The 15646-nt window shown below is 43.4% G+C and overlaps 1 protein-coding gene across 1 annotated transcript; it reads left to right on the plus strand.

Moving 5' to 3' along the window:
- The first annotated feature begins 10952 nt into the window (after positions 1–10952).
- LOC136503438 (uncharacterized) lies at positions 10953–14074 on the plus strand. The gene is made up of 12 exons (XM_066498520.1): positions 10953–11048; positions 11137–11331; positions 11405–11585; positions 11694–11858; positions 11942–12123; positions 12230–12385; positions 12508–12680; positions 12759–12933; positions 13031–13129; positions 13254–13385; positions 13468–13568; positions 14017–14074. The coding sequence occupies exons 1-12, from the start codon at positions 10953–10955 to the stop codon at positions 14072–14074; spliced, it is 1713 nt and encodes a 570-aa protein (XP_066354617.1).
- The last annotated feature ends 1572 nt before the right edge of the window (positions 14075–15646 follow it).

Genomic DNA, 15646 nt, shown 5'->3' on the forward strand with positions numbered 1-15646 from the left:
TCAGCTCAGCCTCCTCAGTGACACACTAGAAATCAAACAATGATGGATATAAGAGTGCCATCACTGAACATATCTATCTCCAAACAGAGGACTTGACCTGGTTTTCTAGAGGGGAGGGACGGAGACATACCTTTAAAGCGACAGTAGCGTCAGGAAAGTCAGCTTTCAGTGCATTAACCATTTCCTGCGCATGATTGGTGACCTTGTCACTCACTTGCCTGATCTCGTGGTCATCATTTGGGAATAATGTAGCATATTTATTCCACAGAAACAAAAGATGTCTCTCCATCTCGATACACTATTAGAACACAGTTTCGCAAATTGTTATGCATCTATAAACCAAGTGGAAGATCAAGCATGAGATATATATTATTGGAACTAAACAGGACAAGAAAGTCGGAGGCAGGAAGCTACCGAGCGCATTGGCGGATTTGGGCCCCGGGCTGCCCGGGCTGCAGCCCGGGGCGAGGCTCATGAGCAGTGGGGAATTGCTTTATAAAAACGGCATAAAAAGGCCTTTCAGCCCATTAGCCCACCCCGAGGAGGTGAGGAGGAGAAAGGCCAGCAGGCCGTCGCAGCAGGCCAGCAGCGGCTCACGTCTCGCGTTTTGGCCTTCCAGCTCCTTGGCCGCTGCCGTCCTCGCCTGGTAGGGCACTAGGGCAGCCTCCAGCCTCGGAGCCTCGGCCTCCCCTCCCGTTTCCGCTGCCTCCACGCCAGCCGCCAGCCGCCACTCAGCCAGGACTGCTCCCCGCGACGACCGACGGCGCTAGCGCGACCTCTGTCCGCGTCCCGGCTCCCGGCTGCACCTCCGCTGGCCGCACACCCGCGCGCCGCGCCTCCCGGCCTCCCCCCTCCCGTGTCCGCCTCCCTGCGCCGCGGCGACGCCGGCCGTGCGCCGCGCCCGCACCGGCTGGCCCCCTGGCGGCCTAGCCCCCTAGCCCCTGCTGGCCAGGACTGCTGTTGGCTGCTGAGTGCTGAGCCGGCCTGCCGGCCGGCCTCCTGGCGGCCTACCGGCCTGGCCCCGTGGCCCCTGCTGGCTGCTGCCCACCGGCCACCCCCACCCGGCCACCCCCCTGCTGGCTGGCGGCTAGTGTCTGCTGTCTGCTGGATCCATGAAAATATGAAATAGGTTGATTTCTACTCTTTAGTTTCAGTTCTTTTTGAAAATTGCTCCTTGATTGCTACCTTTTACATTGCAAAGTCATGAATATTTCATTTCATTGAGCAATTGAATATTTGAGTCTTACTTTTTAATTGCAACATTTCATACCTTATAATGGAGAAATACTATGCCAAAAAAGATGCGTCAAAGAGTACTGTCGAAACCATAGAGAGCCGGGTTGAGCAAAAAAGACCACGGATTAAACTTGATATGAGAGATATAGTTGCCGATCCAGGAGAAAGGAAGCCAATTGATGATTTTCATCATGACATTAGGGATGAGGCAAGGAGAGCATATCTACAAATAGGTCCATATAGGTCATAAGTTTCCAAAAACTAAAAAAGATGGTAAAGGCCAATCAAGAGGATTTGTTGGATCATGGTTTGATCAATTTGATTGGTTAGAGTACAGTGTAGCCAAGGATGCAGCTTATTGCTTTTATTGCTATCTCTTTAAGCCACAACAAGCTGGGTTTCATAGTAATGATACATTCACCAAAATTAGTCTTGCTAGGCCTGGTGATACACGGTGGGGTACACATCATAAAACATTGGCACGTCTTATGATCATGTGGTCCTCTGTACTGGAGGTGTTGGAGAATATTAGTGAAGATGGAACTGATAGGGAAAAGAAAACTACAGCCTCTGGATTGATTCAAAGAATGGAGTCATTTGAATTTGTGTTCATATTACATCTTATGATCAGAGTATTGGGGATGACTCAAGACCTGTCACAATGTTTGCAAAAAAAATCAAAACATTGTTCGTGCAATAGGATTAATTGGCTCTGTGATGAGAAATATGAATGAAATGAGGGAAAATGGTTGGGAAGCTCTTTTTGAAGAGGTAAATGAGTTTTGCCTCCTCAACAACATAGAAATTCTTAATATGGAAGATATGATACCGGTTAGAGGTCGTTCGAGACGTCGTGGTGCTAAATTAGTGAGTTACTACCATCATTTTTATCATGGAATTTTCAATGTTGTGATTGATCAAGTTTATTGTGAGTTAAACGATCGATTTCCAGAAAGATCAACTCAACTCTTGAGATGTGTTGCTTGTCTTGATCCGAGGGATTCTTTTGCCAACTTTGAGGTACAGAAGTTAGTTGAGCTTGCTAAGATTTATAAAGATGACTTCTGTGATTATGACTGCATAAAGCTTGCGGGTGACCTCTGTATATTCATTGATGAAGTTAGAAATGATGATAATTTTGACAATTGTACTGATCTTGGTAACCTTGCTGAGAAGATAGTTCAGATTGAAAGAGATACAACTTTTCCTTTGGTGTATCGTCTCATTAAACTTGCATTGATTTTGCTGGTGGCAACAGCAACAGTTGAAAGAGCCTTCTCTGCTATGAATATTATCAAGACCGAGCGAAGAAATAAAATGAATGATGATTGGCTGAATAGTAGCATGATTTGCTTTATTGAGCGGGATTTGTTTGCATCGATTGAAGATGAAAAAATTCTAAAGCGCTTTCAAGGCTTAAGAAACCGTAAGATGAATTTGCCAAACGAGGGCTCAACGTGCGTGTTGTTTACTTGTATTAATCTATTTCAATACATAATGTTATCTTGCTTTATAAATGGCTGAGATGTTGAAATTTTTTATGTAGAATTGAGGATGTCGGTGCAAGTGGAAGTGGTGTTAATTCATGAAGACATGTATGGTTCTTTTTTGTCATGGAAGACTCGTAATTTGGTATTTTTCTATCTTCAATGTTCTACGTATTGTTTGAGTCTATTGGTTGAACACTTGGGTGGGGTAAAATTTTAAGTCTTATATTAGTTAGCCCGGGGCGGAGCCCGTTTCTGGATCCGCCACTGACCGAGCGGGCTAGAGATGCTAGGTCATTCCCATCATCATCAGCATTGGTTTCCTTTATATTCATCCTGTTCGTTTGTTGGTTTCAACCAGCCCAAACCAGCCAACCAACAGTGTTTTCCTCTCACATAAAACCAGCATTAGCCAGTCCAAATCAGCCCAGAAACCAACCAGCGAACAGGCCGATTGTGGTTGTAATATGTCGATAGGTATTCCTTGTATCGGGACCATGGATCGGTAGCACGGATCGGCAGTGACGTATCCCAGCCCCATGCTCTTTCAAAGAGATCTCCACAAGACAAACTCTTCTCCTTGGTAAGGACTTTAGAGAAGAAAATGGAATTGCATCGTCACTAGCAAGAACTACCTGGGTAGCCCAACATCTTCAGCGGCGGTGGCCGTGGCGAATTAAGCTTCCTGGCATATTCACAGTCGTCGGCGAGCATGTTCATCATCTCTGGCATGGCATCATTATGGGTGGCTTTTAGCACGGCCCGAATCTTCTCCCGCTCGGCGGGATCCATCTCCACCTCCTCGTCCTCCATCTCCTCCTCCTCCTCCTCCCTGGGGTGCGGTTGGTAAGGATATATGGTTTCGGGGTAAGCAGGCAATTTTAGGGTAGGGTTGGGTTGGAGTTTCGTAGATTGGGGATCAACAAGACCGGCGGCAGTGGAGCGAATCGCCATCTTTTTGAATTTTCGATGCGGGAAGCGCAACTGCGCAAGGGAGCCACCGCCCTGGGGCAGGTGCCAGCTGCCAAGTATACTGGAAACGGAGCAGGAACGAGACTCCGTGGTTTGACCTGATCATACGAAACTCGTGTCTGTTTTGACAACAACAGTCAGCAACATGTTTTTTTTTTTACAACAACAGTCAGCAACAATTAATATGTCTGCCGGCATCGCAGTGGCGAAGGAGGAGAGGAAGAATCACGTCGGTGGTGTGCGGCGCTCGCCGGTGTACAAGCCGCCGTGCACGCTCCCGCAGCGATCAAATCCTTCTAGTACCTCCTCCACTACCTCGCCATCGCAGCCGGGCTGCTGTTGTACCTGGCGGTCGTCGGTATCGCCGGCTCCCCGTGCTCCCGAGCGCCACGCTCCAGCTCCACGCGTGGCCGATCTACTGGGCCGCGCAGGGCAGCGTGCTCACGCCTCACGGGCATCTGGTTCGTCTTCGGGCACGAGTGCGACCACCACGCCTTCTCGGACTACGTAGCTCCTCCTCGACAAGACGACAACACCGTCGGCTTCGTGCTCCACAAAATTGTCGCAGCATAGATTTAACAAGTATAAATCTAAATAAATCTATAACTAAATTATGAATTTTTTACTATTGTTCAAGCATACAATAATTAACTCATTTTAAAAATTTCACCACAATTGTACCATAGAAGCTGTAGCTATGAATTATTCCAATTAATTATAGAAAAGCATCATAGAAGCTGCAGCTATGAATTATTCCAATTAATTACAGAAAAGCCTAGATCTAAAGATACAACAAAAACTTTGTATTAAAACATACCATATTATATGTTCATTGCGTAGATCTACTCATGTGGAGTTCAACAAAATTGTATTTTCTATTTTATGATTTTTCTGTGATTTACTATTATTTTTCAAAGGTTCGGTGGAAATAAATAAAAAAGAAAAAGACAAAACCACTGTCACTATAGTAAAACCACCGTCCAAAACCGATTAGGAGGATTATTTGACCGGTTTAGAAAAGTTTAGGAGGTAGAAAATTTGGTTTTATAGTTTAAGGTGAAGTAGTCCACCCTAAATAGTTAGAGAAGTTATGTAGATTTTTTCCTATAAATGTGAGACCATAAATTCGTTAAGTTATCAGTACTACATGTGCCATGACAACCAAAGAAAGAGTTGGAGCTGCCCAATCTAATGTTGTTGCGCGTGCAGATGTAGATGCAGCGGTCAATCGTCCTTGTTTCGTAGCAATGGCCATGTGTTCTCGCCAATCAACACCGCAACAACTACAGTATGTGTATGGGAGATTTATCTATTTGGCACCGAAACAAATCATTCTTTCGTATTTGGCATTCGAAATTTTGAACTTTCTTATCTAGCACCAAGTTGAAATTTTCTTCTGTAAATGGCACTTCCGTCTGTTTTCACCATCCATCTGTCATCTGTTAGTTGACTGGTTCAACCTCGTCCCGTATGTCGAATATACCCCTCTGTTATTCACACGTGCAATTTGGCCAGGCCAGGAGTTATTGTAGAGAGAGAGGGTATAGAAAAAAGAAATTGTTTCCTTACGAAGGAACGACGTCCTCATGCGGTTCAATGCAGGAAGAAACGAGAGAAATTGCGTTGGGGGAGAAACGACTGGTTCCCTTCGGATCCGGTGCGCTGCAGCTCGAGCGAGCACGGTGGGGGCACGGGCGACCGGGCCAGCGAGCGAGCAAGGCGGCGGCATGGGCGACCGCGGCCAACGAGCGAGCACGGCGGCGCGACGAGCGCAACCACGCTGGCCAGCACGGCGACGCGGGTGAGCGCGGCTAGCGAGCAAGCATGGCGGCGTGGGCAGCACAAGCGAGCGTGGGTGAGCATGGCGTTCGCCCGGCTCCCACGCGCCCGCCCCGGAGTTTTCGGGTGCCTGGGTGCTCACGGAAAGCCGCTGGCGCGGACCTCGCACGGCTGCACGGAAAGCCATGGGCCACACATGGCGTCGGATGTGCTAGTGGCGCCGGCGGCCACGGACGGCGACGGGCTCCTTGACGCCGCCGAGTTCGCGCGGCTCGTGACGCGCCTGCATGCGGAGGCCGGCGGGCTCTACTACTAGAGCGCCAAGCTCGCCGGCAAGGACAGGACCTTGCCTAGCGGCCGTTCCTCGGATCCGGCGCCGCCAGCTGCGGCTTCTCCGCACGCCCCGGGCTCGCCGCGCGGTAGCCAATATGGCTCGGCTCCCACTCCTTCACCGAGGCCGTGGCGCGCGCCTACGACGCTGCGCTGCTCTGCCTTAAGGAATCGGCGGCCGCGGTGGATCTCAACTTCCCGTTCCGCCTCCCGTTCGACCTGCCCCTCGCAGCTATGTCGCTCAAGGCCATCCAGCGCGTGGCTGCCGTGGCCGCGCTTGGCCAGCACCTGCTGCGGCACCAGCGACCTGCGCTCAGAATAATGGCAGTGCCTGCAGCGACGATGACGGCGACACCACCCCGACGTGGAGTAGCAACTCGCCCACTAGCGACGTCTCCTCCCCGAAGTCGTCAGTCAGCAGCGAGAGTGAGCTGGCCTACTACTTCGACGGCGACGACGTGCTCAGCTTCGACGAGTCCAAGGTCACGATGAACGCAGCAAGCAGCCTTGTGCAGCAGCAGCATTGCGTGCTAGCTACAAACACCTACTACAAACAAGGGCACTTACGTCATTTTGCAAGTCACTTAATATCGTTACCGGTGAAACTAGACGGTAGTGCTATTTACGGAAGAAAATTTCAACTTGATGCCAGATAAGAAAGTTCAAAATTTTCAATGTCAAATATGAAAGACTGATTTGTTTCAGTGCCAAATAGATAATTCTCTCTATGTGTATTCATGGCATCTCCTATCTCCTTAGATCCCATTAACATATTTTCATGCATTCTCAGGAAGCCACGTCACCCTTGGCCCACGTCAACGGAATACAATCGGTCAGCCATATCTCCTTCCTCGCAAAGGCCCCGATCGGCTTACTCCATATTCGACTTGTTTTTTTAGCCAAAACATTGTTTTTCTCTCATAATAATTTAGTCGGAACAATATTTTTCAAATTCAAGGAACACCCAAGAGACTCTCCTGGTGCCCCCGCACGAACGCGCACGAACGCAAACTCTGGCGGTCCCCCCCGCATGCACGCCAGAACTCCTCTGCCTCTTCCTCTTCAGCTCTCTGCTTCCATCTAATCTCCCTCCACCCTATCCCTTTCACTTCCCTTACTCACGATCCCTCCTCCACTAATGCTTCTGCAACATATTGTGGATCCAATATAATCATGCCGGTGTTTATCCAATCCAATCGCTGCATGATGAAGAAGCTGAAGAAACTGCTCCATCGCATTTTTTCATCCAATCGCTTGATGCTCAAGAAACTGCTTCATCTGTCGCCACTGCCTTCGCGTTAAAATCATCGCGCTCTCATCTCAGCCATCGCCCTCCGCCCAGTCAAGTGGTCGTCTCCTACTTTCTCCCAAAGGTCAATATCCCAGTTAATGTCTACAATTTTTCAGGTTTCATGATTTCGTGATTCCAAAGATGCTCGACGAGTTGCCGTGATTTCGAGATTGCGCTATTGCTCTATTGTTCCAAAGGTGCTCAACGATTTTCTAACAAGGGAATATCCGCCTTGCACAGGTACACAGACTCTAATTTCAATTATGTTGGAGGAGTGTATGTATTTTTTCTGTTACTTCTGCTGCTCAATTCCCCATCCGATGCCTCAATTTTTTTTTACATCCATGTCTGAATTTTTTTTTTTACATTGGATGACCATCAGCACCTTCTATTTCTATTTGTTTTCATGCGTGCTAGCTATAGATTAACCAAAAGAATAGTACGTATATATTTACCAAATTCCTTTTCTATAAATTTGCAAAGAATGGATGATGATGAAAAATTTCCAAGCCATCTTGGTGCCCATTCAGTCTCACTCACAACCTATTGTCACCCCGGAACCAAACCAATCCGATTCTTCCTATAACCGGCAATACTCCATGAGACACCAACAATACTACGCCTTCCTTTCACCAACCTGCCAATATTGAGACTGAGAAAAAAATTAAGTAATGATTTCAAAATTATTCTTATGTATTCATTTGTTCACAATAAACTTCAAATCCAATTAACTGTTTTCCTCCACAGCAACTTTCAAGCCAAAAGAAGGATTCAATTTTCAGAGGATGATACATCCGACAAAGAGTACGAAAAACACCGATCCTTCCAGTTCAACATCTCACAAGTACAAAAAATTTCCATGCAACAGCCAAGAAGAGCAAAATCTTCCGGATCCACAGTCATCTTCATGCTGCCAAACGACACAAGGAGTACGTCCTCTCAATCATGTAACAAATATGAGATGTTACCATTCTGACCTTTTACCTTCACACAGCATTGCAGACAATAATAGTACACCAAGCATCTGAGAAGGACAAGAGAACATAAAAGGGGCGTACCCAGTGCAGAGAGCTCCCGCGCTGTGCGGGGTCTGGGAAAGGGTGTGAGTGGCAAGCCTTACCCTCACCTGTGCAAGCGAGGAGACCGCGACTCGAACCCGGAAGAAGGACAAGAGAACATATATAATAAAATAAGATAGATCTATCAATCCTCATATTTTCTTTCCACAGCTACCTTGAATACACATTTAACCATTGAAATAATACAATTTTTTTTCTCAGCATATGCAGGACATCATCATGCAACCTTCTGACAGACTACAGCGCCTACTACTGATACAATATTGTTGGTTATTATTATAATAAGATGTCTTATTAGTACTTCTATCATGATGACCCACTATGCATCTTCATGAATAATAACTTATCTCTTTTCAGATGCATTCTACTGAGTTTCATACTATACAAAATATTTATTATATTTTAATTCCTACAGCTACTTCAAAATTTCTTATACAAATTACAGATGCTTTAGCTCTAATCGAGAAAAACTATTCACAAATCCTTCTACAAAATCACCGATGCAACGTGCGAGGTATCATCTAGTTAACACATAGTGATGAACACCATGTGCCGATGAGCTAATCAATATGGTGCGCCCAGCTAGGATTTCATGGAGAGGAGATGAGGGGGCCGCCAAGATTTGTGAATGGTCGAACCAATGTCTTGTCCTTAGGCTCGCATCCGCATCTATAGATTATGCTAAAAACCTCCTACTATACAGACCCATTATATAGAACTCTTATCCCCTGTGGCTTAATATTCCATTCAAGCCTATGGATGCTTGTTTTTTAAGCATATCACTAATAAATTGCATATGGACCCAATACATATGAATCGTGGATATGCTTGCCTCTTAACATATCACCAACAACCAAGCAGCAACTTAGTTTTTTCCATACCGCTCATGCAATCTCACCAAACAGTTTTTTTGTTTCTAAATTACGGTCCACTCAGACTGTGTCTACTCATCTAGAATATACAATGCAACCTCCATCCGATAAACAAGCACGCCCTTAGCTTTCAAATCTTATAAGTAGCCATGTTTGATAGAGCAAATCTTCCTCGACCAATCCTATGGTATTGGCATATTTCTGAAATCGCCATGTGGTGTATGTGAGTTGTGCACTGCATACTAATAATGTAAGTTTTCATCTTGAAATTCTTAAATTAAGAGCATGTTTAAAATATGGGGAAAAAATTTTGTTCCTAAGTTTTTCCTGTGAAGTTCCAAGATAATTTATATGAAATTAGTAGATAATTTCTGTAAATTTACTATGTTGCAGATGGACCCTAATAGTCTAAATCTAACGAGACCTGTTACAGAGACAGATCTAAAGTCAAAAAAAAATCTCTCATGCGGAGTAACCGATACTCAAAAGATGGCCAAATTTAGATGACGAGAAATGCTATACATTAGCCGGTTGTTTCATTTGCTCAAAATAGCCGGTTTTGTGGCCGTTCGTTTTGTTTGTGTGTCTTCATTTCGATCGTCCGATCCATCTTAGCGCACGGCACCCAGCTCCGTCGTCGTCTTCAGTTTCTGACTGTGGGCCAGCGTGGTTTTTTTACTTTTCTTGGTAGTGGCGCCCGAATTTTCTCGGCCGTTTCCCACTTTCCCGATTCCCCCATTTTCGATTCGGCTCCCCCCGCAACCGAGTTGAGGCGACTCGCGGCGGCTCCGGTGCGGCGGCTGGCGCTGTCAAGGGTTTCGGCGAGCTAAGTTCCTTTGTTCCCCTTCCCATGTTTCCTTTTGGCGTCACCGCTGTTTGTATCTGTCGTCTCTCGAGGATTTCGCTGGTACCGAAGAAATCCCCGCCACTGCCGCACCCGTTGTGCGCCGGTGGATCTAGTCTGACGCGGGGAGGGTTGCGGCCGCCGTCGATTGGAGGGAGTAGTCGTCATCGGCCTCTGTTGATTTGAGAGAGTCCGCGCTGTTGCGTGTAAGATCCCTTAGCCACCCGGCTGCTGCCTCCGTCGCTGCTCACCGCGACGGGCGCGGGCGTCCCCGGCGGACCACAGCCTGCTTCGTCCGTCGCCGCTTACCACCAGGACGGGGCGCGTTGTGTCCCCGGCGCGGGCTCCAGGCGCCCAAGCATTGTCTGGAAGCAGTCCGTTCATTGCCCCTCTCCCTCTCTGCTGTTTCTGTGACCAAGGAGCTAGATTGATCTCCTTTGTTATATGTTCAGTTTTTCAGTTCAAGTGAATAGTTTATATATGCTCAAGTTGATTTGCTGACTATTTGTTTAGTTCTAGTGAATTGTTAGTCATGTCCTGGGTGGTTTTGAATTTTCCAGTACATTCTATGTTTAGTTCAGTGTAAATCTTTCAGAATAGTGATGTATTATTTCATTGTAGAGTTTTAGTTAGTTTCTGATCCTGCATAGTTTGAGTTTTAGATTTAGTTTTAGTTTTCTTCAGAGTCTACCAGTGTGAACCATTGCAATCTTTTTGTTCAGGTTATAGGTTTATTTTTAGTTTCTATTCAGTTTTAGTGTTAATCTTCTAGAATAGTGATGTGTTATTTAATTGTAGAGTTTTAGTTAGTTTCTGAAGCTGCATAGTTTCAGTTATAGATTTAGTTTTAGTGTTAATCTTCCAGAATAGTGATGTATTATTTTATCGTAGAGTTTTAGTTAGTTTCTGATGATGCCGGCCTCTGTTGATTTTCAGAGAGGCCGTCGTCACATGTAGGATGTGTGTAGCAGCAGCAGCAGCAGCAGCAAGTAATGAAAATTAGTCACTTGCTTTTGTTAGTTTGACTTTGAATTCATGGATATCATTTTGTTTTTTAGGGTTATGGCTCATACGAGCAATCCCTGTTGCGGCAATCACGGGCTGCAGGATAACAATCGAGTTGGCCCTGCTCTTCGTTATGTGAATTATTTTAGAAATGTATGTTTCTTTATTTTGTTTTTAAATAAATCTAGTATGGAATTAGCTCTTTTTTTCATACATTATTAGCTTTTTCTGTGTTTATCAGGCTTCCATGTCATCTGCGAATCTTCATTTGCTGGAGGAGTTTGTTGGTTTTTGTGAGGCCAAGAAAATAAATCTGTATAATGACCCTGTGCAAGAAGGGAGTACATCTCGCCATGATCAAGCTAATGCTATTCCTGATTCATCATCATTTAAGGAGGATATCATTTTGTATTTTGGTGATCAGTTGCATCCTAATGTATTTTTTTCCTTAGGTGCCTTTTTTAACTTACTGATTGTCTGTTTGATAGTTCTAACTTTTTTTTTTTCAGGTCATTGACGACCTATGCAAGCTCGTGAATGAGAGTTCATATGGGAAGTGTAGGTTCTGTAAGATGCCCACTGAGAGCTTAGTCCTTAGTGTCCTTCATATATTGTCAGATGCTGCACAGATCAGCAAAGACTCCAAAGGAAACACTGCTGCTCCTCCTATTTTAGATCCTAATGTTGGAGGTATTTTTAGTATTTTCTTTAATTTTAATTTATTGCATTTTGTTTTAATTTTTTTTCTTTATAAGTAGTAATGATTTTTTTATACTTTTTGGAATTCGGTTGTAAAAGGCCCATCCGTGCATTGTTCTCAGCAGTTCACCAGGCGCAGTGGTGCAGGGTTCCCCGTACCCATGAAGTGCACAAGAATTCCAATCAACGAGACTACAGGAGACCCAAAGAATGCGCACACTCATGTTGTTGGTAAGGACAAGTCATTCCCATTAACACAGACTGGTTTGTTTTCTTCTTATGTACTATATTAACTTTTTTTACCTAATCATTGGTTCTGAAATATATCTGTATATATTTTTGTATAGGTATTGAGGGGAATTCTGTTGTTAACAACTTCCAAATGCACAGTGGCGAGCAGCCCCTTATGCGCAGTGGTGAAGGGTTTCAGCATCCTGTTAATTGCACAAGGCCCCCAAATTATGAGTCTACAGGAGTTCACAACAATGGCCACATTCCTGTTTCTGCTAGGATCAGTCCTCACCCTCAGGTTGTGTAATCCTCCTGTTTTTTCATGTTAATATATTTTTGTATTCGTGTCATCTTGTTTAGTTTTCCATCTTTTATGGATTTTTCTTATTTCTTTTATTATATAGAACCCAAAAGAAGCTTCTGATTTCTTACATGGTTTGAAAATGAACAAGCAAATGCTGGTCCTGGACACTCCTTTGGTGATGTGTAAGGGCAATCGTATGTTTCATGAGGCTGCATCCATGGTAGATAATGGTCGTATCATGAACAAGAAACAAAAGGTATGACGTTGCTCCATATGCTGTGACTACCCCGCTCGTGGGTAGTCTGTTTTTGTTAAAGAAGCATTTGCAAACCATTAGTAAGTTTTTTTATTTCATTTTTTTTCTTTTTACCACTTCAGGTCCAAGTTGGTAATTCAGTTAGACCGGTTATCAATATTTCTGATGAGAGACCTAAGCTTGAAGAGGTCAGATATAGGATGAGGACCGGATCTGGCCAGAGATTTCCTATAACTGAAGAAGAGGTTTGTTACTATAATGCAATCTGTGGGCTTGCTCATAGCCAATGGAGTGGGTAAGTTAAGTTTCTTTTTTTTGGTATTGTCTCTTTTATCAATCATGTTTTTTTTCGCTGACTCTTTTGTTTTTTTAGTTGGAAGGCAGTTGAATTCTCTTTGTTGACCAGTGTGACATATTCCTCACTGGGCGAATCCGTTGAGCCTGGGGGCAAAGTTGATAACTATTTTGTTTCCGGGATGTGTCGTTATTTTTTTGAGGATGTTCACCCTCGGCAGTCAAAAAAACACTTTTTCTATCCAAAAGTTGGGGTATGTTTTGTTCTTATTCTTGTTCAATTTTTTAAATTTTAATTTATTTATTTTTCAAGTTCATTAGTCAGTCAGCCTAATTTTTTTTTATTTATAGGGTTCTCTTTATACCTACAACTGCTCAGATGATGTGAGGATAGTCCAGAAATCGTTCATCGGTGCCAATTCTGCCTACAAGCTTCATTTGTCAGATAAGGTTTTTCATCCTTGCATTTATTTTTTGTTTTACACTTCCTATGTACAGATAAAAGCCCTGCTATGTAATGTGATTTAAATTTTTTTTGATGAAATGTGATTTAATTTTAATGTATATGTTTTAGCTTTGTTTTCCAGTAGTCCTTCATAAGCATTGGTTCGTGTTCATTGTCGATCTGAAGAACAAGATGTTTGTATTCTTGGACTCTTACTTCGATTCCAATGCTAATTTTCAAATTGATGCTAGCTCGAAGCTTGTAAGTTTATTTTATGTTATCTTGATCAGTTTCTCTGGTCTTAGCTTGTACCTTGTTTGTACTTTACCTATTTTTTTGTCAGATTATTGCTTTCAAGGAGTGCTGGTATCAGCATGCTGAAGGCTATACAAGTTTGGAAGATTTTTCTGTGTCTTATCCTGCAGTCCCCAAACAGAACAATACGTAAGTCTTGCTATGTTTTTTTCTTTGAATAGTCATCTTTCTTATTGGTTCGCCCGCTGACTTTTTTCGCCATCCTCTGCCCCTAGTGTTGATTGTGGTATTTTTTGTTCCTGTGAGTTTCTTTTTATGTCTTGTAAATTCATCATGATGGTAGTATTTTTTTACCTAGACACTAGCAGGTATGATGTTTTCTTCCTGGGAGTTTCTTATCTGTTGAATCATGAGCTCTGTGTAACTCCCCTGCCAGTTGTTTCCTGAGCTGATTGGGGTATTAGAATCTGTTGTCTTGATTTGCTGTTGTTGCTTCCCCTTCTCCTTGCTTGTGAATCTTCTGATAATCTGATTTTCCTGCCAATAAGATTATTTTTTTTGGGTGAGGGGTTAGATGATATGTGTTTTGTCAGGCTGTGATCCCAATTTTATCATTTTTTTGGTGTAAATCCTGCAGTGTTATTTGTGATCATAGCAGCAGGCAAGATGAATGGGATCCTGCAGTGTTATCGTGATCATAGGAGCAGAAAGATGATGGGGATCCCCATGTGCTCCAAATGTTGATTTTGAAGGTTAGTGATTTTTTCAACTTACTTGGTTTGCCCCGTGAAGTTCAGTCTGATGTTGCTATACGTTGTCCTCATCCTCCATCTTGGTCTCTCCTGTTTTCTTTTTTTGGTTTTGTTCTTCGATCTGTTTTTTGGCAGCCGGCGGCTGCTGGGGGGGGGGGGGGGGTTCGTGTGGTTTTGGAGAAGAGGTTGGTGTGCTCGGTCAAGTAGTGTATGTAATTGGGCTTTTCTTTTTTCTAGTTTTGGCTGGGGCCTTTTTGGGCTTTTCTTTTTTGGTTTTGGCTTGGGCCTTCGCTTTATGGCGTTTTAATTTTTTCGTGGGCTGTTTTTTTTACATTGTCTTTTTTGGGCTTCATTTTTTCTTGTTGGCCTTTTGTCCTTTTTATGGGCCTTTTTTTGGATGGCCTTTATCGGCAGCAAACCGTTCATTTCAGGCGTCTTTTTTATTAGCTCAGCTGTTTTTTTTTCTCTCGTTGTTTGCATCCTCCATTTACTCCCTACCTTTTCTCCAGCTGCCCCTCCCCCAGCCCTGTTCTTTTCTCCTCCCCCTATCTTTTCACATATAGTTTCAGTCATTTAGAGTTCAGGTTATTTAGTTTCAACTGGTTATTTAGTGTAAACCGAGAAGTTCTTATGTTGGATTCAGTTATTTTGTTCATTTTCAGAGTTCAGGTTATTTAGTTTCAGCAGGTTATTTAGTGTAAACCGAGAAGTTCTAATGTTGGATTCAGTTATTTTGTTCATTTTTAGTTTTTAGTCTTAGTCATTTGTAGTCATAGTCAGTTTATTTAGTTTATGTTTTAGTAAGATTCAGTTCTAGTCAGTCTTGTAGAGTTCAGGTTATTTAGTTTCAGCAGGTTATTTAGTGTAAACCGAGAAGTTCTAATGTTGGATTCAGTTATTTTGTTTATTTTTAGTTTTTAGTCTTAGTCATTTGTAGTCATAGTAAGTTTATTTAGTTTTTGTTATAGTAAGATTTAGTGCTAGTCAGTTTATTGAAATTTAGGAAAGATTCAGTCCTAGTCAGTTTAATTAAATTTAGGAAATTATGTTCAGTGCTTTCAGTTTATTGAGTTGTTGCTTCATTCATAGTTTTAGTCTATTGTTTGATTCGTTGTTGTTTTCCATGTTCCCCAGCGCTATTTTTTTCTGTGTTGTTTATTCTAAAATCTAAAATGAGTTCGAATCTGAGAGCAGTTGCGCGGCAGGGGGAGGGATTGGGGGGATATTCGTGGGTTGGGGGTTTGTTTTAGTTGTCTTTTGGGTCTTAGTTTCATTATTACTTTATTTCTTAGTTTCATTCTTAGTTCAGGTTATATTTATTTAGAGCTTTTTAGTTACTCTGTTCATCTCAATTACAATCATGTCAGTTCAGTTTCATTCTCTCTTTAGTTTAATGTCTACTAGTTCATTTCAATCTTCAATTATAGTTATGTCATTTCAGTTATATGTCTAGTCAATCTTCAATAACAGTTATGTTAGTTCAGTTTTATGTCTAGTCAATCTTCAATAACAGTT

The sequence above is a fragment of the Miscanthus floridulus genome, chromosome 14 (assembly GCF_019320115.1).
Source record: "Miscanthus floridulus cultivar M001 chromosome 14, ASM1932011v1, whole genome shotgun sequence".
Lineage (NCBI taxonomy): Eukaryota > Viridiplantae > Streptophyta > Magnoliopsida > Poales > Poaceae > Miscanthus > Miscanthus floridulus.

Coding starts and splice junctions, on each gene's coding strand:
- LOC136503438 (XM_066498520.1), top strand. CDS start 10,953: ATGGCTCATACGAGCAATCCCTGTTGCGGCAATCACGGGCTGCAGGAT. Junction 13,130..13,253: donor AGCTTCATTTGTCAGATAAG/GTTTTTCATCCT, acceptor TATATGTTTTAG/CTTTGTTTTCCAGTAGTCCT. Junction 13,386..13,467: donor TTGATGCTAGCTCGAAGCTT/GTAAGTTTATTT, acceptor TTTTTTTGTCAG/ATTATTGCTTTCAAGGAGTG.